This window comes from Aegilops tauschii, chromosome 1, assembly GCF_002575655.3.
Source record: "Aegilops tauschii subsp. strangulata cultivar AL8/78 chromosome 1, Aet v6.0, whole genome shotgun sequence".
Taxonomy (NCBI): domain Eukaryota; kingdom Viridiplantae; phylum Streptophyta; class Magnoliopsida; order Poales; family Poaceae; genus Aegilops; species Aegilops tauschii.
Window position 1 is genome coordinate 14287792 of NC_053035.3, and position 25231 is coordinate 14313022.

Consider the following 25231-nt stretch of genomic DNA (forward strand, 5'->3'; position numbering starts at 1 on the left):
TAAACATGTTTGGATCTAGGAATGAAGCTCGAATTGATAACATCAATATACATTGATTTAACTGTAAAAACTCCAGACCTAGTAAGCTTCCAGCGTAATTCATCGGGTTGTTGAGAAAGTTGAACCTCCATCAGTCTACTTACTAGACGGAGCCACACTTCCCAACGATTGCCCGCTAGCGCCCTTCTGAACTGAATATTAAGGGGGATAGATTGAAATACCGTTGCAACGAACACCTCGCGTCGTTGAACAATACGATACAAGGACGGGTATTGAATGGCTAAGGGTGTCTCTCCGAGCCAAGTATCCTCCCAGAATCGCGTACTAGCACCGTTACCAATAATAAACTTTGTCCTATTAAACAGGGATTGTTTGACTTTCATAAGCCCTTTCCAGAAAGGCGAGTCAGTCGGCCTTACTGTCACCTGAGACAAAGTTTTGGTCTGAAGATACTTGCTACGTAGGATTTGTGCCCAAGTGGCACCAGTCTCACTCGATAACTTCCACAGCCACTTACTGAGAAGGCATCTGTTCTTGACTTCAAGATTCTCAATACCAAGACCCCCTTGGTCTTTCGGTCTACAGATGATATCCCATTTAGCTAGACGGTATTTTCTTTTTAATTCATCACCCTGCCAAAAGAATCGCGATCGATAAAAGTCCAGTCTTTTCCTGACTCCAACTGGGACTTCGAAGAACGACAAGAGAAACATAGGCATGCTCGTGAGAACCGAGTTTATCAGGATTAATCGGCCTCCGTATGACATGAGCTTGCCCTTCCAGCAACTCAGTTTCTTTTGAAATCGGTCCTCGATGCACTTCCATTCTCTGTTTGTCAGCTTACGGTGGTGGATTGGTATACCTAAGTAAGTGAAAGGTAAAGCCCCCAAATCGCACCCAAACAATTGCCTATAAGCCTCTTGTTCGTCATTGGCTCTACCAAAGCAGAATAACTCGCTTTTGTGAAAATTAATCTTTAACCCGGTCAATTGTTCAAAAAGGCATAACACCAGCTTCATATTTCTCGCTTTGGCCAAGTCATGCTCCATAAAGATGATTGTATCATCAGCGTACTGAAGGATGGACACACCTCCATCAACAAGATGAGGTACCAAGCCACCTACTTGACCAGCCTCCTTAGCCCTTCCTATCATAATTGCTAACATATCAACCACAATGTTAAACAGGATGGGGGACATCGGATCCCCTTGTCTCAGGCCTTTATGTGTCTGGAAGTAATGACCGATATCGTCATTCACTTTAATTCCAACACTCCCTTTTTGCGTAAACGATTCAACCTGGCGGCGCCAGGCTTCATCAAAACCTTTCATACGCAATGCCTGTTGGAGGAATGGCCATTTGACTTTATCGTACGCTTTCTCGAAATCCACCTTAAAAACAACTCCATCTAACGTTTTTGAATGGATTTCATGGAGCGTTTCATGAAGGACGACCACCCCTTCTAGGATGTTTCTGACCGGCATGAAAGCAGTTTGGGAATGCTGCACCACAGAATGCGCAATCTGTGTGAGCCTATTTGTCCCAACCTTGGTGAAAATTTTGAAACTAACATTGAGAAGGCAGATCGGCCTGAGCTGCTCTATTCTCACAGCATCCGTTTTCTTAGGAAGCAGTGTTATTATTCCAAAATTTAAGTGAAATAATTGAAGCTGTCCAGAGAAAAGATCATGAAACATTGGTAACAAATCCCCCTTAATAATATGCCAACACTTTTTGTAAAACTCAGCCGGGAAACCATCAGGCCCGGGAGCCTTATTATTTTTCATTTGTGCTATAGCATCAAACACCTCCTTCTCCGAGAACGGGGCAACCAAAATATCATTATCAGTGGCAGTTAGTTGAGGCACATCCGAGGTCCAAATAACTGCTTATAATACTCGGTTATGTAAAGTTTCAGGTTGTCCTGTCCTAAAATCGTTCCTTCATCTTGTTCAAGCTGAAAGATTCTCTTCTTTCTGTGCTTACCATTAGCAATCAAGTGAAAGAATTGAGTGTTCGTGTCCCCTTGGACAACTTTGCGGACCTTAGCCCGCAATGCCCACTTCAATTCTTCTTCGCGGAGAAGTTCCTTCAACCTCATCTCCACATCTAGTTTAACCTGAAACTCAGCGGCTTGCAAAATCGTGGATTCAGCCTTTAAGTCTAGGGTCTAAATAAGAGAAAGGAGCCTTTCCTTTTCAACCTTATAAATTCCACTAAGATGCTTAGCCCAACCCCGTAAGAAACTTCTCAAATGCCTAACAGAAGTCCTACCTCCTGCATCCTTAGCCCATTCCCTGGCAATCAGATCCAAGAATCCTTCTCGTTCAAACCAGGCCATCTCGAAAGAAAAGGTGTTTTTGTTTCCCACGTGGTTTGGCTCACCTGAGTCCACGAATAAAGGTGTGTGATCAGAGATTTCGCGCGAGAGAGCCTGAACCGTACGAGAGGGAACTTCTGTTCCCACTCAACGCTCGCGAGAACTCGATCAAGCTTCTCATATGTCGGGTTTGGCATAGCATTAGCCCAGGTAAACTTTCTACCGGAAAGCTCTATCTCTCTCAGATCCAAGCTTTCAATAATGGTGTTGAACATAAACGACCATCTGCCGTCAAAATTATCATTATTCTTTTCCTCTCTCCTCCTAATGATATTGAAATCGCCCCCAACTAAAATTGGGAGCTGCTCGGATCCACAAATTCGAACAAGGTCCGCCAAAAACTCCGGTATAAGCTCGGGCTGTGCGGCACCATATACCGCCACAAGAGCCCAGTTAAAACCATCAGCTTTAGACCTGACTCGAAACTTAACCGCGAAGTCACCCATCACTACAGTTCGGACTTCTAGCGAATCGCATCTCACTCCAAGCAAGATCCCACCCGATCTTCCTCGCGGAGGAAGGCAATGCCAATCAAAATCAACACCGCCCGAAAGAGTGTTAAGAAACTGGGGCGCAAAATTATCTCTACCAGTTTCCGAGAGAGCAATAAAATCAAATTTCTGCTCCAGGGACGCCTTAGCAAGAAACCTTCTTTTAGCCAAGTCTTTCAGACCTCTGCTATTCCAAAAGATTCCTTTCATAATTCATCATGAAATTTTTTGGTAGTCCGAATCCTAGCACTCCTACGAACCGCAGAAACGGGATAAATCTTCCGCTTCCACTTGCGTTTGGGTTTACTATGATCTTCCACCCGGTCCTCATAACCGGGCTTAGCGGGTCTAACTACTGCATTCTCTAGGGTTACATCTTCTTCCTCAGACTCAGCATTATTTATAATCTCCTCATTAGAAAAATGCAATAATTAGATATGTTGACGGACATACCAGTAGTGACCTCAGCGTCACGAAGCTTGGCCGCCCTCATACCGCACCTCTGCTGGATGTCATCAACCTCCGGGTGCTCCTGGATGCGAGCACTCATCCGTCTCCCCGCAGAGACCGGGTTAGGGATCCCACCAAAAGCAATGACCTACTCCCGAGTAAAACCTCGCGCTGTATCCCGTAAAGGGTCAGCCAAAGTTACCGGAGGAGGTGGCAGTAGGCTCCCATGCCCCACGGACGAGTGTCCCAACCCGAAGCCCTGGGCCACAGGTAAGTCGGGAGAGAGAAGTGTGGGGGTCTCCTGCCCGAGCCCTCCTCCCGCCCCAACCCTCATAGGTAGCACCGGTGTCGAAGGAGAGGCAGCCATCCTGACCGCCGAAGACGAAGGGAGGACCGTAGCCACCTGCCCCAGACCCCCCCATCGCCACTGGAGACGTGGCCGTCATAGCCACCGCCGGAGAAGAAGGGGCCGAGGCCACATGCCTCGGGCCACCTCCCCCACAGCCAGCTGACGTCATTGGCGCCGGCGCCGCCGGCGCCAGGATAGGAAGAGGAGAGGTCGAGGCCACCTGCCCCGGAGTCCCTCCCCCAAGCACAACCTCTGACTCCATCGTCAGCTCCGTGAACTCGACCGCTGGGAGGGCGGGGGAAAGAGAAGCCACCACAGGCTCCACCTCCCCACCCCCAGCAAATGTCAACACCGAGGGCGTCCTCACCAAGCCTCCGATCATGGGCCTGTCAGCAGCATCAAACTCCAACATAGGAAGCGTGCGCTCAAACACATCATCAGAATCTACCCGGTCACTCCAAAGTCTGGGAGGAGCAGAGGCTGGCTCAAAAGACCCAAATCGCAGAGAAGTCATAGGCACCGAGGGGGATGATGCCGGCTCAACCCCGGCCCCATCCCCGGGCAGCTGAACAACAGGGCCTGATCTGTTAGACCCCTCTCGACTAGCCTCATCAGTCGGAGCCCCCTTAGCACCCGCACTGTCGTCACCCTCGTGCATATCCACATCAGTCCCATTTATCGCCTCAGCAAACAGATCTGCATCCTCAAACTCGATCTCGAGAGGAAAAACCTCTCCCCTGTAAGTCCAGTTTACCACATCAGGGACGAACTCAATGTCCAGAACGCTATCACTAGAAGTCGGGCCACCCCATGAGCACGGGTAAAAGCCATATCCACTTTATCAGTTTCCCAACCATGATGCCCATATTAGCCACAACTCAAACATCCTGTAACGGCTTAGAGGGGGGCCCCGGAAAACCGCAACCAAACCTGAGTAAGGGGCTTGCCCTTAGGCTCCACCTTCTTCCACTCGTGAAACTCCAGAATGCATTTAGTGCCAGGAACTCTGCACAAGCCAAAGCTCAGCAATCTCTGTAAATCATCCACAGTTGGGAAGTCAACCTTAAAAACATTGGCCTCAAGACTGACCAACTCCCACTGGAAGTCACCTGGAGCCAGTTCCTGAAGTCTCTGGACAATCTGAGCCTCAGTCACCTCACCCTGGGTAGCCGGGGACTCAAAGAACATCAACTCAGCACAATATACTCCATACATTGTAAGAGCCGGAGCCTGATCACGCAGAAACGGGCAATCCCCCGTGGCATGTACTGGCTTACCACACGACTCGCACAGCTCCGCCACACACTCAGCAATGAAGTGACCCTTCTCACCACAACGATAGCATAACATCTTTTCCTTCTTTCGCACCCACTTGGACGCTCTCTCTGAATCAGTCCCGTCGCCTGCCTCAGCAGCAGCCCCAGTCGCAGGAACCTCCACGTTGGCCAGTGCTGTCACAACATCCATCGCCTGGCTAGGAAGGTCAGTCGACATAACGGGATCGGTCACCGCAGCTGACGCTGCATGGTCAACCACTGCCGGTGGCGGAGGCTGTCCGCGGTACCTCCCACGACCACCACCCCGACCGCCACGGTGACCACGGTAGACACCTCTTTGCCGGTGATCTGGGCCGGAGGCTCCCTCCACAAATCCACCTGGAGGCCCGAGAAACTGTCTCTCAGCAGACCCATCACTCTGCCAGACATATCCACGACCGCCTCCCGTGGATGAGGAGCCACGGTGTTGTCCATCTCCATACGCATCATAACCATCGTCCCCCCACTGACCTCGGGGCGGATCAAAGGACTCTCTAGCGGTCGAGTTCTGCCTCGTCTGTGATGGGCCCGAACGATTTTGAGCCGGCCGCGCGACGTAGTGCGGCGGTGGCGTGGCACGAGGCTGACCGCCGGCAGGTGTCGGGTTGACCACAGCCGGCCTCGGACCGCTGGCTACACCCCGACCCACAGCAGTAGTCACGGATGGCGTCGGCCCCGTCGGCCTGGGTCCAGCCAGCCCTCCTCTGCCCGCCGGCACCACGGGCGGCCTGGCCGCCGCTGGCACAGGGGGCCGAGCCCCAACGTTGCCGCCACCCTGCCCCGTAGCAGCAGTAGGAGCGGCGGTGCCCCGCCCAGCGCCGGCAGCAGCAAGCCCAGCACCGGTCGCGCCAAGCCCTGCGCCGGCAGCACCACGGCATGCACCCGCAGGCGGCGGCGGCTCAACCCCAGACCGGGCCCTTGCAACAGCCGTCTGGGGTTTCTTCGCAGGGGGCAATCCAGACCCTCGGCCCGCCATGGCACCAAGGGGTAGATTCCGACGCGCACGACCAGGACCGCAAGAAGGGAACCCCGGCGTCCCGTTCCGACGAACCCTAGCTCCAGGCGCGATATTGTACGTAGGGCAAGAATCGATCACTTCCCTGCATGTATCGACAGACGCAAAACTGGTGGGATTCGGTATAGCCTGGGCCTCATACCCAGCTATCTCCGGCCCAACCAGTTGCGACTTAGAGACCAAGGAAACCGGCCCAACTCGGCCCAGAAGCAAATTCAAACGATCTTCACAAGCCGCCCGGATCCCGATCGAGAAGATCGACGGCACGGTCGCCGCAGCCGCCGCCGGCAGAGAGCCGGCCACCTTCCGGCGCTCCGGCCTCTTCCTCTTAACCACAGTCCATGAATCCGGACGAATTAGATCGAAAAGCGTGAGGTTCGGAAGACGTACCTTAGGTAGGGGGCCCTTCCAAGGCCTGATCGTCGTCGCCGCCGTTCTCCGGTGAACAACGCGTCTGATCATCTCCTTCCTCTCGTCCGCGTGAAGCCCAACCCTCGCCGGATCATCCACCGGCAAGACCTTGTCGACAGTTGTGGCCACCTCGTCTTCGTCATAACCAGAGTGAACGAACTCACAAATCAGATCCGATGGAGTCGGCGACGGTGGTGAGGCCCCCAGAAACGGCCGCCAACGCACGGGCGAGCCGCCGCGGCGTAAGGCCGCGCCTCGGCGGTCACCTCCCCGGTCGCCCGTGGAGTCGCCCGTGGTGAATGCATAGTCTTCCAACTGCTTTGCAAGGTCATTTAATATGTTTTTCGTCACTTTTCTTATAGAAACAATATACTTTTTGTAAGAAAAATACAACAACTTTAATCTCTGTTTACAAATATTTCGTTCTTCATGTGGCACCATATATTCTTTGACCCAAACTCACGTGGTTTCCTAGCCACGCATGCAATCTGTTCAAAAAAAGGAAGGGTAATACTATGTAGTTTCAGGTTTAATAGGTACTCCTCCGTAAAGAAATATAAGAGCATTTAGATTATTACAAAGTATATCATATTTTTTTGTCAATTCGCTTGGTTACCACTTTCCCCTGAGGCGATTAGAGAGACGCTTTCGTTTTTCCTTCAGCCGCCGGCAGAACCGTGCATTCGCTCCCCCAATGACGGCCGCTCAGGGAGGGTTGGAGTGGGGGAACCCCAGATCTCTGCTCTGGTGTGCATATATGGTGTGGATATGGGTGTGTCGCGCCATCGTTCTGGAGTAGGTGACAACGCCGTTCTAGCGATGTGTGTTCCCGAGCTCCTGCCTCTTCCAGCGGGGTCGTGGGGCTCGTGGAGGTAGATTCCCGCCGCTCCAGCGGAGCAGCGAGGTTAGGGTTCCTTGGCCAGGAAGCGTGGCGGCGATGGTGGTCGGGTAGAGGATTCTGACTCCCGTGCTTCTTCCCCACTTCATCAACACGGGCTCTGTTGCCGGTGAGAAGCATCCCGGATTTGCATGCGTTTGTGATGGTCCAGATGCAACGGCGTCTCCTTCTTTGGGATGCTGGTCCTCCGAGGCCGGCTCGTGAACTTCCAGTCCAATGACTTACCATCTGGCGGTTCATACATGCTTGGCTTGGCTCTGGCTGTGGAGCGACGACGGTGTTGGCGACGCGCCATCAGCCCATCCTGCGGCTGGTGTCCCCCTTAATACTTGTTATTTTTTTCTTGTTATTAGGGGTACCGTAGATGGTGATTGAAAAGAAAAGGCTAGGTTTCCTCTGTCTCCCGTCGGCTCCGCCTCGTCTCCGGTGGCTTTAGGCCCATGGTGGCGCGGTGGATATAGATCCCGGCCCTTGCCGGTGGGAGGGTCCCGTCTTTAGATGTTCCTTCAAGTTTTGTTAGGGTTTGTGTCCTGCTCAGGAAGACGAGACGACGGCGGCTTTCTGAAGATGGAATAAGGTTCTCCCCGCCTAGTCCCCGTTCCGGTGTTGCGTCTAGCATCGTCAGTGGGCGTGTGCAGGTGTGTCTCTGGTGGATATATCATTGGTGGATTTGCTCGGATCTTTTCGTAGTTTGTCTACGTTCATGCGTCTTCAGGTTGGATCCTTATGATATATACTACCCTTCAACAGCGGTTGATGTTCTGCTGCGCTGGTCCTATGGGGCCTTAGCACGACGACTTTCCGACTGTTTTCTACAACAAGGTTTGCCCGGCTCCAGCGAGGGAGGGGCGATGACGGCGGCGCGCCTTCGACTCGCCTCAGTGCTTGTAGTCATTGCTAGGTGCGTGGTCTATGGATCTTGATGTAATTTTTATTATTTTCTAGTGTTCGTTGTACTATCATGATTGAAGATGAATAGATTGGAAATTCTTCGAAAAAACTATGAGCTTCAGGCTCTCTTCGCAGAAAAAAAGAGGTTTTATAGGTAGAATGGGTCCATTCCACATGTACGTACGTATCACCAAATATCCATCACCAATCGCAAAGTACCGAGTGCGGATTGGATACGACAAAATAAATAGTGTATTTTTTCCGGTCTGGCGCGTGTGTTCGATCATTTCTCCTAGCCTACCCATCGGATTCGGACAGGCCCGATCCGGGTCGGGAACGAGGACACATGCACAGCGGGCAGCAATAAATACGTGCCCCAGGCCTTCGCATCGTCGTCTCCATCGAACAAGGGGAAGGGATCTACCGATCGACATCTCCCTCTCGCGCGTAGGCGTCGCGGCTGATCCAGGAACAGCCGTCAGCAATGGCGGCAGCAGCTCTTCTCCCGCCGCTGCTCCCGAGGAGCGAGATGCCGCCGCTGCTCCCGACGCCGCCCAGGAGCGAGATGCTGCCGCTGTTGCCGACGCCGCACGGTGTCATCCTCACCATGCTGGTGTCCGCCATGGCAGGCCGCGCCGACTTCGTCAAGAGGTGGGACTGGAACAAGAAACGCGACAATAATCCATGCAGCTCAATCTGCTCCTCCTCCTCGTCGTCGTCGGGCAGTGGGAGCCCCGGACGCGCTGACTCCGTCGACAGGTGGGACTCGCACAAGAAATACAAGGCGCCCCGCACCACCATGTCGTCGTCGTCGTCTTCTTCGTCACACGGCGCCGGTAGCCCCCGACGCGCCGACTCCGTCGAACGCTGGGAGAGCAAGAAACTCGAGACCTCGCCGCCCAAGGATCGTGGCCGCCATGTCGGCAACAGCAAGCGCCTGCCTAGCCCTAGCCGCGCGTCCTCGGCGGAGCGCTGGGACTTGCACAAGAAACCTCGCCCGGAGCAGGAGCAGATGGAGAAGCCGCCTCAGACTAACATGACAGCGACGACGCCGCAGAAGGCCACGTTCGCCGGACCCAGCTTCCACGCCTCGCCTGACCCGAGCATGCTCCCCATGCCCTCCTTGTTTCTGCTGGCACGTCCGCGTGCACTCTGTACTAGTAACTAAGTTCACCACGGCGATCTAGTTTCTTCCCGAGGAGTAGACGAGTGGTGCTGTACGTAGTCGTAGGGTGTGGAATTCAATCACATCATATATGTAGTGCCTTTTATTTCATCTCAGCTAGTGAAAAGCATCGAACTCCACAGCATTTGGCCGATGCTACTCGTGGTGTTGTGATTCCAATGTAACCAAAATATAGGAAGGATGTTTAGTTTTCATGAATTTTTTCAGGGTCATTTTTCTGCAAGTTTTTTTACTGTACCTCAGCGTTCGGTCTGAAGTTAACCAAATAACAAACCACATTTACCGAATGACCGTACTACCAGTACCAAACAGTATTTACGCAAATAACCGTATTACCGAAGGCACAACCGTATATATGTGTCATGGGGTAGAAGTAGAAATGGCACAAAGCTAACGTTAAGACCGCCATATAACAGATCAATGCACATCCCACGCACATGGGATACACAAAAATCAGATCCAGCAAGGTTCCTCAACATTCAACATGATCCAAAATTTAACAAGATTTTAAAAAACATGGACAAGATCCATTGATAAGCAACCCATGCCATAAAAACTTGCATATACAAAATTGCATGCGCCTTTTTATGAAACTCACTGTGGATTTCAGTGCAAGCACTCCCTAAACTAACTACATATTTTCAGTACAGTGTCATCCAATTTTGTACTCCGTTCACAAATATAAGATGTTTGAGATATTTCACTATGGACTACATACTGGCTGACATGAGCGAGCAACATATTAAATCGTGGCTATATATATCCCACTCAGAAAAAAAGTTAGAACATCTTATATTTGTGAACAAAGGAAGTAGCTTTGGTCCAATATATACATATACATTGATGGACAAGAAAATATTTCCAGTATAGTGCCATCCAATTTTTTAAACTAGAAATCGTGTCAGCAGAAAGAAAAATCAACCAAGACTACATATTTCGTCTCCTGTGTATTCTAGTGCTTGTCCGTCGCCAATGTGACCTACACTACAAATTATACCTAACAAAGAAAAATTGAGTGGTTTCAATACCTTATTCCGGGTCCATTTCACCTTCCTTCATTACCATGACAAACGAAGATCACAAGAGCAAACCAACCAAACGGAAAGAACACCTCTAGATACTTTTAGTATGACACTAAGTACCATCTTGTAGCCAGGTTTTGAGACGAAAACTTTACCCGTGCTAACTTACGACTACCTAGGTGCTACAATATTGTAGGTGTATTTGATTATACTATGCGAGAATATCTAGTATGGTTGTATGGTGATAGCTGATGCCTAGACTGAGTGGCGAAACATATTTTTTTCAACTACGTGAACATTTTATTCCAATCTATAAACATATTTTTTAACGCCAAGAGCACACCTTTAGAAATACGTGAACATTTTTTAAAATATCACATACTTGTTTTCACGTGGGATAATTTTCAAAAAATTACATGAACTACTTTTTACATTGTATAAACATTTTTTAAATATCACATACATTTTTAAAACGCAAGAACATTTTTTAAAGTTATCTAAAATTTAAAAGTTGTGCCAATGTTTCTTTAACACTGCATTAAAATTTTCTCAGCTCAAAGCAGTCGCTGTAGGTCAGGTTTACTATGTTTCTTTTTCCTTTTTGGTATCCTTTTGTTTATTTATTAATTTTATTTGTTTATCGTCAGTTTTCAATGGTTTTCCTATTTTCTTTGTTTTGATTTGGTTTTCTTTTCTTTCTCATTGGTTTTTGTTTTTATTTCTATGTTTCCTGTAATATGTTCTATGTTCGTTTGTTTCTTGTTTTTTCTTTGTTTTTTCCTTTCTTTCGTTTCTTTGTCGGGTTTTTTTTACGGTTTTCTTGTCGGTTCTTATTTTTTGTTTTCAACAAATGTCTACATTTTTTATATGCATTGTACATTTCTTTTGTATACATTAGGAACAATCTTTTACACATGTTTAACATTTTACAATGATTAACAATTTTTAATATAAGTTTTCATACCTACTTTTTTCATAAATGTTGTACATTTTTCTTATACATATAAACATATTTTATAAATGGTTAAAAATTTCCAAATATAATTTTAATGTTATTACAAAGACATGATATGAACATTTTTCAAATACATGTTTTCTTAAAATACACAGTTTAATTTTATTTTTCATCATAAAAACATTTTTTCTGAACTATGCACAAGCTTTTTTTTAATAGATTTTACAAATATTTTTTGAAAATGTCCTGAACACATTTTTGTAAACTTTTGACCTTTTTTTAATGTAACATATACTCCCGCTGTAAAGAACTATAAGAGCGTCTAGATCACTAAAGTAGTATTCTAAATGCTCTCATTTTTCATTACGGAGAGAGTACTCTTTTGGATTATATGGACATTTTTTTATGATGTCTAGAAATTTTTCGTGCACATGATTACATATTATTGCATACATGATTAACAGTTCCTACTTTTTATTCTGATTGTACATTTTTCGTATAGATAAAAAATATGAGCATTTAACATTTTAGAAGGCAAGATTAATTATTATTAAGACTTTATTAAAACAATTTGTAATGTTTGTGACATTCAAAAAATGTTCATGACATTCAATGAGGCGCGCCAAAATGTTTGTGACATTCAAAAAAATTGACGTGTTAAAATAGGGTTTTAAAGTGTACGTGCCATTTAAAAAATGTTCACCCAATGTACATACATGATTGCATAATTCGGAAGAAATGTGTCGTCCATTCAAAAATGTTCACCGGCGTGCACTCTTGTTCCAGTCCCACCTCTTGACGAAGTTGGCGCAGCCTGGCATGGCGGACACCAGCATGGTGAGGATGATACCGTGCGGTGTCGGCTATAGCGGCAACATCTCGCTCCTGGGCGGCGGCATCTCGCTCCTCGGTGGCGACAAGAGCAGCGGCGGGAGAAGAACTTCTGCCGCCATTGCTAGCTATTGGGGGATCACTCCCGCAAAAAAAAATTAGAAAGTTGTTCCTGAATCAGCCACGACACCTACGCGGTAGATCTCAGGCTGGCAATGGGAATTACCCAGGTGGGTATTGAACTCCTATCCCCGTCCCCGCGACAAGCACTCCATGCCCGTCCCCGTCCTCATACTCGTCAGCGGGGATTAAAATTTTCCCATCCCCATCCCCATCAGGGTTTTCATCCCCATGGGGAAACCCGTAAATGCAATCAACAACCACCTTCAGTAGCATTTAAGTAGAAAAACAACATTTCAAAACAATAAACAATATGTTGTGATTAGGTTACGATTTCTTTGGGCTTTTTGGAGCCAAAGGGGCGGGATTAGTGGAAATTGGGTGGGTATGGCCGGGAATTACCCGGGGCCAATTTTATGGCCCAGATGTAAGGTATTCATGGGTAAGGTGGGTAAGGTATGGGTAATACTATGATGCTATCCCATCTTATGCGCTGGGTAAGATATTTGACCCGCCAACTTCCCCCTGGGCACAAAAACCAGCATATCCTCGTTCCCTAATAGAGTAATTACCCATAGAGACGCGGGTAACGGTTAACCATTGCCAGCTTGAGGTAGATCCCTTGTTTGATGGATACGATGCGAAGCAGAATGCCACAATGCAATGGCCTGGGGCACGTATTTATTGTCGCCTGCTGTGCATGTGTGCTCGTTCGTGACCCGGATTGGGCCTGTCGCCCGAATCCGATGAGTAGGAGAAATGATCGAACACACACGGCACACCGGAAAAAAAACACTATTTTGTCGTATCCATTTTTTCTCCGCACAAACTACTTTGCGATTGGTGATGGATATTCGGTGATACTAGTACATGTACATGGAGTGGACCCATGCATTGTACCTATAAAACCTTTTTTCTTTGCGGAAAGAGCCGGAAGCTCACAATTAACAATCCAGGATTACAGCAGTACCCCTAATAATAAGAAAAAATAACAACAAGTATTAAGGGGAATAACCCGAGCACCACCTGCAGGATGGGCTGATGGCGCGCTGCCAGCACCGACGCTCCACCGCGGAAGCTAAGCCAAGCATGTATGAACCGGCGGACGGTAAGTCTTTGGACGGGAAGTCCTTGAGCCGGCCTCAAAGGACCAACATCCCAAAGTAGTTTGGAGACGTCGCTGCATCCGGACCATCACTAACGCACGCAAATCCGAAGTGCTTCTCATCGACAACGGAGCCCGTGCTGATGAAGCGGGGAAGAAGCCCCAGAGTCAGAATCCTCTGCCCGGCCGCCACGGCCGCCATGCTTCCTCACCAAGGAACCCTAAACTCGCTGCTCCGCTGGAGCGGCGGGAATCTACCCGCACGACCCTGCCGGAAGAAGGCAGGCATGGGAACACACATCGCCAAAACGATGTTGTGACCTCCTCAAGAACGATGCCAACATATCCTGCATGAAATCTTTATGCCAATTAATTTACTCTCTAGTAAATTAATTTTCAAGCATCATCAACACATAGGAATAGTCAAATTGCCCAATCAGATATGTCGATATATTATGCTTTATAATACAATAATATCATAATTTACTGTAAATACATGTACAAAGGAAAACTGCATAGCTAAAAGCTAAACAGAAAATAAAAATAAAAATAGTATTGGCCGAAAACTGGACAACCCAAACTAGTGGGTGACCATATCAGTTTTTTTTACTAGTCGTCAACCCGTGCCGCTGCACGGGCTAGAAATTTAATTTACATGCATAATCATTAAAAATGTGAACATAATTTTTTCATTTATGCATCAATGAAAACATAGCTATATAGAGGACAAAGTATTGACATTATAACTTTACTAAAACTATATTTGTACTGAAAACCAAGCAACGCAAATTAAGTGGTTTATGATTGTATCTCAGAGGCATTCTTATCACTTGGGTGATCCATGTCCATGGACTGTTTCAGATTTACCCGGAGCTTTTGTAACCACCGTTCGAGGTTTAATGCACAGGCGGTGCAAAACTTCTCAGTTCCGGCCTCATATTTCTGCTTTAATTATATCATGTAAATATGGTGATGGGATGTTCTAGATGAATCCATGTTGGAAGGGCTCGGTTGCAACTCATTTCCCTGGTACTACTTGGAAAGTACAAACCTTAGGCAGCCTATAGTTCAACATCTCAAGTACAAAATAAAATTACATTTTACCTATGGAAAGTGTAAGTCGATAGTAAAATTTCCTACACAAGCTTAGAGGAAGATTCACAATTTTGCATAGAACCGTAATAATTCAATATAAAGATACTTTGGTATTAAAGAAACGCAAAATGTGGGCGTTCTATTCCATTGGTGATACAAACATTCATAGTGATAAATCAACATGAATATAATTTCATTTCTATCCTGAATCTTTAGTAATCAAAATCATATCCATTCATGCTCATGGGGTCGAGCTAACCTTGACAAAGGCAACAGGCAAACAACTCATTATGCCAGAGAAACTACAAAAACAACCTGCATACAGGGAGTGTACTATACGTTCAGAGAGAAAATTCGTCAGCAACGAACAGGCCCTTAGGATATGATTTCTTGCCACATCCACAAACTAATCAATACTTCTCTCAGTAACAAAACACTAATTATGTTGTTGATAACAATTGATTAATAGTTCACAACCTGAATTGTTTATTTGCATATGAGGTTTCAGTGAAACTTTTGAGCGAATTTATCACACCCTGAAGTAAATTTCATCATATAGACATATGTCACCTTCTAAATTAAGCTTGTTCGTGCCATATTTTTTTCTAAACGAAGTACAGTTTCCTGAACCAATGTGGTCCCTATTTAATTTGTACCTACAAATAGCTAATGTTTTCATATAAGAACAACTTAAATTATGTTAAAAAATAACATGCAAAAATACAAAATCATGGTGTGTACTCTCTTATTTTTCCGAAAAGGATGGGGTGTATTCTCTTACATGGAACGAAAATCACATGAATGGAACTGGGCGTTGCACAATTGCATAGGGAGTTTTGTATGCACCGACTCATTTAATCAAGAATTACGTGAAAAATTCAACCTGAATGTGGTTTATCCCCATACTCTGAATGGTAGCAATACCTTAAACACACAAATTTGCATGCTTCGTGCAGCGGATAGGTATAGGAACACTAGCTCAAGCAAACATACAAAGTCCAAATCAGCTAATAGAAAATAAATAATTATAATAAGAGACAGATCAATCGATTGGTTACTATGTCCATCAGTTTGCTCAAACAAACCTAGAGTATGCATATTTCCATGAAATTTCATGAGGAAACAATAGCCAATTTACATGAAAGGAAAAGGAAAAATGCATGCAATTTGTAAAGTAGCCACAACTTGCTCCAAGTCCAACATATAAGTACGGTTGTAAAAATGCTTCGAAATTAACAAAAGGGGAAATAGGAAGCTAGCATTAAACATATTACTGCAAGCAACACTTATGACTTGTGCAGTGCATCACCCTCCCGAGAGAAAAGTTCTCCACCAATCAGTCAGCAGCGAGCCTCTTGTAGATCCGCCGCCTCAATTGTTCGGCTCCTCCCGGCTACATGTACATGTTAGTGGTCAGTTTTGCTGTCTCCTGTACTTTCAAAAGAAGGGGAAGAGCCTATAGTTTATAGGCTGTCTTGAAATAATAAAATATCAAGCATTGATCAATGCCTTGTTTAAGAACAATCAATTGCTAGGATTAGAGGCCGGACGTTTGTAAGTTTTAGAAGTCTTGTATGCTCTATTGACAAATCTGATCATTACCTATTGCATGGAATAGCTAGCTTCTGGTGGATATTCAGTGTAACGTGCAGAAGAAGGCCATATTGGTGTTGGATGAAACCTGTAGAGCATAGATGCTACATGCTACTTACCATTGAAGCTTAATCTTGCGTCAATGAACTAAGGAAGTAATTTCCTTACCAGATCAAATAATTCTACTAGGCAAGGGGCCGGGCGCCCAGTCGTTGTTATCAAGATCTTACTTCCATGCATGCTATAAAGGACAGCACCAGCAGTGACCAGCGAGGAGGCTCGATCGAGTGCGGGGAGAGGAACCATGAATTGGTTGATGTTGTTAGTGCGACGCCGAGGAAGCGTTGTGAGTCCCGGCCTGGCTGCCTTGATACGGTGGGAGCATGGAGGCATGGATACGATTCTGTGCGATGGCGGAGGACGTGGAGGCGTCGGCACTGGAGTTTTCTCATGCGGGGGAGTCCTGGAAGAGTACGCATGTGTTGTACAATAGTAAAAAAAATACTCCCTATCAGAATTACGTACGTAGCCTAGGATTGTTCCGTTGGGGTATTCTCATGCAGGAGTGTCCGGAAAGGATACGCACCTTTGGTAGAATAGGAAATTTTGACGTATTTCGCCGTCAAGTATTACTATATCATCCAACAGCCATAGATAGATTTCAGATTGATCTAACGCACACTTTTTTACCTTCTCTAGAATTAACGTGAAGCCTTGTATGGTGCATCTAATTAGTAAATATATAAGATTTGTCTCATGTCCAATTTCCTCGCCTTGTGGTATCTCAGACGACTATTGATCTAGCCCGGTCACCCGACGGTGGTTTAGCACATCACGGATGCTTTTGAGGTTTTAGGATCTTTTGGTCGATCCATCGAAGCAGTAGAGGAGGTGGGTAGTTAAGGTGAACCCTTTTTCCAACCACCATACTCAACCGTATCGAGTAACCCCCTCTAATCCACTTTTCACCATCTTGATCGGCAATAATAATAATTATTGAATGGTTAATAGTGTTGAAAATACCAAACCTTGGGCTAAACTGCAAGGTGCACGACTCTAATTGCTCTAGTATGAAGTCCAGTCAATCAGAAGGTTAATCTGCAAATTTTTGTTAACTTCGGATATTATCAGAAAACCTGAGGCAAATTACGCAAATAAAATGGAATCAGAGGATTAAAATAGAAATGGCGAAAGGATAAGGTTCCTCTTCCTGCCAGCAGCCGCGCCTTGTGCATCATGAGACGCCTCTGCTCATAGCCGATCGACCGCCGTTATCATCTAGTCACGCCGTTGCGCGCTACGGACGCCTTGCCGCCATGCGCTGCGGGAAAGGCCACGGCGATGCGGCCTCACCGACGTTGCGCCTCGCGCCCAGGCATCAGCCGTTGCGCACTGTGGCTGTCTAGAGTTACTTGCACCGTCATGGTCGATGCCGTCGCACCCCGTCGCCGTGCCGCCGCCGCCACCACCGACGTGGTCGCCTCGCAGTCCACAGTCGTTGGTAGCCATACGCAGAAGAACCGCTGCCGTCGTGCATTGTGGCGCCTGAGGACGTCGTTGGGAGTAGAAGCCCGTCCTGCTCCGCGCGTCGGCCGGCTATTGCCCGCCGCTATCGGGTTCCGTTCCGGGAGGAGTTGGCATGGGGTTGAGGCCCACCATGATCTCCGGCGGAGCCGCCTACCTCACACTGGAACGCGCCGTGCTCCATTGACCATGGCCGTGGCCCGTGGTCGTCCGTAACCGCCATGTCATGGATGGCCTAGTCGCTCTCTGTGGAGAAACTATCGTGCTGATAAAGTGTTGTGAAACAAGGAAGTTGACAAATGCATCTTTGTCTCTTTCATTGATGATGTCTGTACATTATATATCCATTCGGGAGGGAGCGAGGAGAGACACGACGGTTAGAAAAGGAGGAGATTATCCATATAATTAACATCTAATTAATTCTTAACAGAAACTATCCGACAGGACTTCAGCGATTTCAGCCATTCCATGTGTGCTAGTCGCTGTCAATGAACGTTGCTGCCGCTGTAATTGCATTCCCATTGGTCATTATATGGTTGGCGACTTCAGCGATTACCACAGCAAGCACGCTTATGTTCGGTGTCAACTACGCACGCGAACGAGGAGGAGAATCAATCGTTGTTCCGCTACGGCAAGCGCTTCCTTCCAGCTTCCGAGGTCGATCCATCTCCATTCTCCATTCTCCGCCACCGCCGAGGCAAAGGTAAATCCAACTCAAAGTTGATCGGCTACTCTTCATTTGGTCCTGCTTCTTCCTCTTTTTGTTCGTTTCCGTCAACACTTTCTTCTTCGGATGATGATGATGATGATGATGATGATGATCAGATACTCGCTCTCCGTGTGTACGCCGATTAGAAGCCAGCTCCTTAATAATCGGCCGAGACTTGTGATGCTTCTCCTACTGGGACTACATCAATTAGGTAAATCCTTCGTAATCATCATTTTTGTGTGTGTGTGCAGCAACTCCATACTCTTCCGTTTCAATATAGTTGAAGCTCTAGATTTGTTCGAAGTCAACTTCGCTATATTTGACCAAGTTTATTGAAAAATACAGCAACATCTACAACATCAAATTTGCTCTACTAGATTCATTATAAGATATATTTTCATACTGTATATATATTTGATATTATAGATATTAACAAAAAAATTATAAAAACTTAAAGAATTTTATCTTAGTATAACTTCAAGTATTTTAGATCATTATAGGCAGGTCGACCAGCCATCTTTATAGGCAGAATAGAATGATACACATGCTTATGTGTATTCTAAAAAAAGTGGCTGTATAAACTACAAACATACAAATTGATTCGTCGTGTAGACATGAAATGGAAGAGAGTTGAATCAGTTCATAAAGTTTACATGCATGATCAACCAAACAAACAACCCCTTCATTTGAGCATCATGATCTACCATCGAATTTCGTTTTAATTGGTACTCCCTTCGATCCAAATTAATTGTCGCAGCTCTAGTACAAAATATATTTTGGCTCTTTTCATTTATGTGGCAGAACAACAGACATATTTTGGCAATCTAAACCATTCTTTAGGAGACATTAATCTTAAAATGTACTAATGTTCTGGCATTAATTCAGTTCATGGACGACTTCAATCCGAAGACCCCTAGTTTTTGCCGGGATGACGCTTCGGCTTTCTTCTTTGACATAATGGTAGCACAGCTATGGAGAGTCAACGCTCTCATCGCGGTCAACGCCATCTTGATGGGGGTTATGGTCGGTATTAGCATGTACGGCCATCGTTACCACCGCCGTCCGTTGATCTTCATCTTCCAGGGGGCCACCACCTTGTTTCTGCCAATTGTCTCCTACGTTGTGTCCACCACGGGAGATCAAAGTATTATAGCTGCTCCTTTTCATAGTGGCGTCCGTGGGCAGGATGAAATCGTAATTGGGAGATGCGATACGACTGAACACATCAGTCGTGTCTTAGTATGGACGGCTCTTGTTCAGATTGTGGGTATCAACACCACCGCAATTATTGCCACCGATGCAAGGGAAGGTCGAAAGTTTGGCCCTCCGGTGGTACTGCTCGTCCAAGCAGTATGGACATCTTACCTTGCGGTCTACAATGCAGGATACCAAGGTTCACTTGGACTTTACCACAGGGTTTTAAAGGAAGATGATGCAAGACATGCTGGTCCAGTCGGATATAATAAAGTGTGGTCCATGGAAAATGTAGTTTCTCTAAGAGGATTCGTTGTTGTTTCACTGTTTGCTCTTATCTTTGCAAAATTAATTTTGAAGTGTTATGCATGGTATATGGGCAGACGGTCCTTGGTGCTTGGCCGCAATCCTCGTGTTATCTTTGGATACATGGAACAACTGCATGATGGAAACCATCCTCCTGGGGTGGTTGGTGAGCATATACCTCCACTTATTATTATGGGAGAGGACACTTTATTACTGGAGAAGCAGTCTTATGGTTACAGCTTTAAAAATATACCAAGAAGAGGTGATGAGACAAGGGTAAACAACAATGGCTTAGTGACACTAGACAAAATTTGGCAGTTTGATAGCATGTCTTTGAGGTTAACACCACAACTTAAGGATCTATGCCTTTCACTGGCATTGTTCAAGCTATTAAGGTGTCGATTTGCAAAGTACACAATTGCTGATGCTGGCTTTATGAAGGTTTCTGATTTCTTGTGGGATATGTTGCTCAAGGCTAGTGATGACGAGAGGTTCCTTGGATTGATTGAGAATGAACTATCTTTTCTACATGATTGTTACTATTCCTCCCTCCCAATCTCATTTGCAAAGAGTTGGCTGCCCATCCTGAGCATATTTATTTCGCTACTAAGTATCGGTTGCTGCTTAGTTACCACCATTGTTATGTTCCCGCTCGTACTGCTCAATGGTGGTGGATATCAGCTAATGTGTTTGATGCACTGCAACTCTCCTGACCATGAGATAGACATGCGGGTTGGAAATCTGTACCATGATCTTGCACCAGTATGTCTGCTTTTTGCACTGGTTGTGCTTACCGAGGTCAGGGAAATTGCTTCTTATGTCTACTCCAATTGGACTAAAGTAGCCATAATCTGCCGCTTTGTACAAGGAGAAGCTTCTTTGCGGAAATATCCTACCTTGAAAAAATTTGTTGACCACGTGCTACATCATAGATGCAAGCTGCTGAGGCATTGGAACAACAAAATGAACCAGTGTTCGATCTTAGTTCTCCATCGAAGGAGAATTCCAGTGGTTTTTCTTCAACGTCTCATTCATTTACCCGACCAACATAGCGAAAAGGTACCGAGAGCAGTGAAGACTATCATCGTCGAGACACTCAGAAGCTACGGGAGAAGCCGAAACAACAGTGTGATTTATTTGCGCAGGAGTATTCAGCTACAAGTCGATGACAACCTTCTTTGGACAGTCAGTAATGCAGGTACAGCTGATAGCATTCTTGTGTGTCACATTGCCACCAGCATCTTTGAAGTGAGGTCACAACCACAGTCACACCAACCTCTCTCTGACCATAAGGTTGCTGCTATTCATCTCTCCCGTTATTGTGTATACTTGGTGGCCTACCATCCCGAGCTTCTTCCCGACGACGATGATTGGTGCAAGAGCTTGTACAAGGATGTAAAGAAGGACGCTGACCGCCTCCAGTCTGGTAGTGTTGCAACAACTCCCATGCAGCTGATCAAGCTGTTGAGCACAAAATCAAAACATGAGGTGCTAAAGAACGGTGCTCTTCTTGGAGGCCAATTGGCAGAGATGGTTGAAAGTGAGGAAATGGTGTGGAAGGCTCTTGCTAAGTTTTGGTCAGAGTTGATCTTGTATGTTTCTCCATCAGACAATATGGATGGGCAGGCAGAAGCCATTTTCCGGGGCGGCGAGCTGATCACACTTCTCTGGATGTTGCAAACGCATCTTGGAATTGTCAGCAGGCCCGGCAACTCTGGTGCAACCACTGATGTTGCTCCTCCTGTTTAACTATGCCTTGTAGTAGTCGTGGCTGGACATCCCGTTGTTGTTATCTTGTGCTGTATATTCATCATTTCAGTTAGCTTTTGTTGTTCTACAACGATCAAATCTGCCTGTCATTCAGAATGGTGATAATTTGTTTTGACGAAAAATGGTTTCCCCCGCTTTGTATTACAAAGCAACCAACGTCGATACAGCCAACGATAATTTGTTTTGTAATCACGTGTGCTACTAAATCATCTTCTAATGACTCCCATTGCAAAAGCTTTTGCTTGCCGCAAGATATGATCTGTAGCCTGAGAAAAATCTTCTGTAAATGTGATCCTGACCATCTGTTCGCGCCGTGATCTGTGCCTCTTGCAGCATCACATGTCCACATTCTGACGCACCAGGTCATTAGCAGGAGTTATTGTGCAGGCCATTGTTCCTGGCATTTTGTTTGCTTGCGTTTGTTTCTATGTGTGTCCCTACAGAGAAGTGTGTGAGAGAGAATGGGTCCCTCCCTTCATGCAGGAATCTTTGTCCAACCGTGAGAGAGAGATTTGCATGGAGAATCTTTTATCTCCACCCCTTTGTCCCATGTGCATTGAAAAGTCAAAAACCATCTCATGCTATTACTAGTACTAGTGATTCCAGATTCAAGGAAGAGACTTTTGCATTATTTTTTTGACACTTTTGGGATGCAAGCAAGAGACGTTTTTCTACTACGTCCCGTGACAACACGCTAAGGACACGAGCACAACAGTGTCATGAGTGTTTGCTGGGTTGCGAAGGTGTCAGGAACTGAAATAAAGAAAAGGAGAAGAAATGAAATAAAAACAAGAGGTTAGTGTTGCATGCATGGATGCAAATATTAGAGAGCAAACTTTACAGAAGGAGATAAAAAAATGAGAGAGAGAGGGAGTTGCATGTAAAGTTCAGTAGAGAGAGATGCCCTGCATGCAAAAAAGAAATTGTAGCATGCAAAGGTTAAAAACATGTAACTTCACTGCTCACACGTGATGGGTCTACACTAGTTGTCAGGGGGAAATGGACAGATGGAACGTCACATCGTCAGATACAGTTGCCTACTAGCCCTAGCGGCAGAAGATTAGGATTTGAGCGCCCGGTGCCAGCCGCTAATTTTCCATCCATGCACACATCCACATGGAATAGAGCTCAGAATAGATGGCTGTGATAGAGGGTATCATGTAGGCCGAGCTAAAAAAACCGCACTCTTACACGTATTCCACAAGCTATTGATTTGATTTATATTTTGTATATTTACTTCGTAAATTTGTTATCGCTGTCCAATGTACTTAGTTATTTCAAAAAAAACAAGAATAACAATAGTTAAGACACATCTACTTTTTTAGATTTGATCGGTGTTGGTCTCCGCTAGATCCATCTGGATTTGGTCGGCACTTATGGTTGTTGGTGTGCTTACACTGCACGAATTAGACCAAGATCATGATTATACCCTTGAAGATCACATCAACGCAGTGGAGAAGTTGATGATGTCAATGAAGTCCTCTGACTCTCGTAGCTAGATTATACCTCCTAGACGCGCGAGTGTTATCCTCACTACTGGAAAATTGTTTACGCCGTGTGCTTGTCCCTACACCGAGAACCAAATCATGGGAACTTGGCAAAGTCTGTCTAAGCCGAGTACGTACAGGTCTTGCTGAAATAATGTACAGTGTTAGAATACAACTTGTAATAGGATTAGGACTCCTACACGGTTTATAATAGGGCTAGGTCAGGTGCGCTTGGCTCTTATATATACCTCTTGTACTGGCACAATACTGTATCAACAATTATTCAATAGTTATTCAATAGAATTCTACATGGTATCAGACTTTCGATCCTAGGGTATGGCTAACCCGCCAGCCCCGCCACCGCCGCCGCCGCCCGGCTACTTCGAGCGGCGCGCCACCATCGTCGCCGTCAAGGTCGCCGCGGCCACGGCCTCCTCCGCCTCTACCTCTACTCTAGCTCTACCCCCACCAATACCCCCTTCCATCTCCTTCACCGACACCATCTCTGATATTAGCCCCTATATCCCCATAACCCTAGACCTCGCTGCTCACAACTACTATCATTGGCGTCACCTCTTCGACGTCCACCTTGGGCGATGCAATCTCCGCTCTCACGTTGCCGACGACTCTCTTCCTCAACGTCATGATCCGCAATGGGTCAAGGATGATCTCGCCATTATTCAATGGATCTACATGCGAGTCTTCACAGAGATCTTCAATCTCGTCCACTGTGACGGTGCCTCCGCCGCCGATCTATGGGCGGCCCTTCGTCACCTCTTCCAGGACAACGTCGACGCTCGCGCCAACAATCTCCACACCGAGCTTCGTAACACGGTGCAAGGTGATTCACCAGTCGGCGTCTACTGCCAACACCTCAAGGCGATCGCGGATGAACTCCGCGAACTTGGTGATCCGATCGACGATCGCCAGCTCATCAACGTCCTCCTCGTCGGCCTCAGCGAGCGGTTCGAGAAGCAGGCCTCCGTCATCCCTATGATGCGTCCGCGTCCCTCCTTCGCCGAGGTTCGCTCGATGCTCCAATGGGCCGATCGTGCCCTAACTACGAAGGACTCCCGTCCTCGGGTCTTCACTGCTTCTCCTCGCCCGCCTGCGTCGATGCCGCCACTGCCACCTCCACCAACAGCACCTCCTCAACCATCCGGCGTCCGCTGGCGTCCAAGTCCCAACTATCGGGGCAAAAACCCTGCTCCGCCCCCGGCTCCACCAACTGCACCACCGCCGCCCCCGGCTTCATCAACCACACCACCGCCGCCGCCCGGATGGCGCCCATCTCCTGATCCGTGGACAGGGCTAGTTGTAACGCCCGGATAATCAAGCTACAGTAATCCCACGCTAATGGTGCCACATCACCACAGTTACTGTTGCTAATCTACCGTTAGGCCCAACCGTTTCAAAATTCAAATTAAATTAATGTCGACAATAAAAGTTTTTCAAAATTTAAAACAAAAATGTTCGGGAGATGCCAAATAAGGCATAGTTAATTATGGTGAAGTAAACACATTTTTAGAGAATGCCTAAATATTTTAAATTGAAATAAAACAGAAAAGAAAATAAATAAAAGAAAGAAAATGCAAAAGAGAAAGCAAAAAAAAAGGAGAAACCACCCCTGGGCCAACCCCCAGGCCCAGCCGGCCACCCACTCCCCCCTTATCCACTCACCAACCCCCCACCCACTCCACCGACAGCCCCCACTCCTCCCCGAAAAATCTCCCTCCTCTGCCTCCCCCGATCTGGATCGGGAGGAGACCACCGACGCCGCTGCCCCGGCCCCGTCGCCGACCGCCCCGTTGCCGTCGCCGTTGGACGCCGTCGCCGGAGCACTCCCCCGCCGGCCTGCTTCCCCCTCCTCCCCTGCGCCGGTCGTCCCCGTCGCTCCTCCCCGCGCTCACTGCCAATCCTCCTACGGCCCCAGTGAGCCCCGCCTCGCTCCCTCCCTCTCCCTCGTGCGCTCGCGCTCGTCGCCGCGGTCCCCGCCAACCTCGCCCGCGGTTGACGCGCTCCGGCCGCGTCCGATGCGCGCTCACCGCGCCGTGCCCGTGCCCGCACCACGCCCGTCCGCCACCGTCGCCGTCCTCGCCATGCCCATCGCTGCGCGTCCGCGGCCACCCGACG

The 25231-nt window shown here is 47.1% G+C and overlaps 2 protein-coding genes across 2 annotated transcripts; one reads left to right on the forward strand and one right to left on the reverse strand.

The window, feature by feature from the left end:
* Window positions 1–1855: 1855 nt before the first annotated feature.
* On the reverse strand, window positions 1856–2826 carry LOC141026788 (uncharacterized). The gene is made up of 2 exons (XM_073503642.1): window positions 2386–2826; window positions 1856–2119 (listed from the first exon to the last, which is right to left on the reverse strand). The coding sequence occupies exons 1-2, from the start codon at window positions 2824–2826 to the stop codon at window positions 1856–1858; spliced, it is 705 nt and encodes a 234-aa protein (XP_073359743.1).
* A 16472-nt stretch (window positions 2827–19298) lies between these two features.
* On the forward strand, window positions 19299–21590 carry LOC141026792 (uncharacterized). The gene has a single exon (XM_073503646.1). It carries the CDS (start codon window positions 19299–19301, stop codon window positions 21588–21590), a length of 2292 nt encoding a protein of 763 aa, XP_073359747.1.
* The last annotated feature ends 3641 nt before the right edge of the window (window positions 21591–25231 follow it).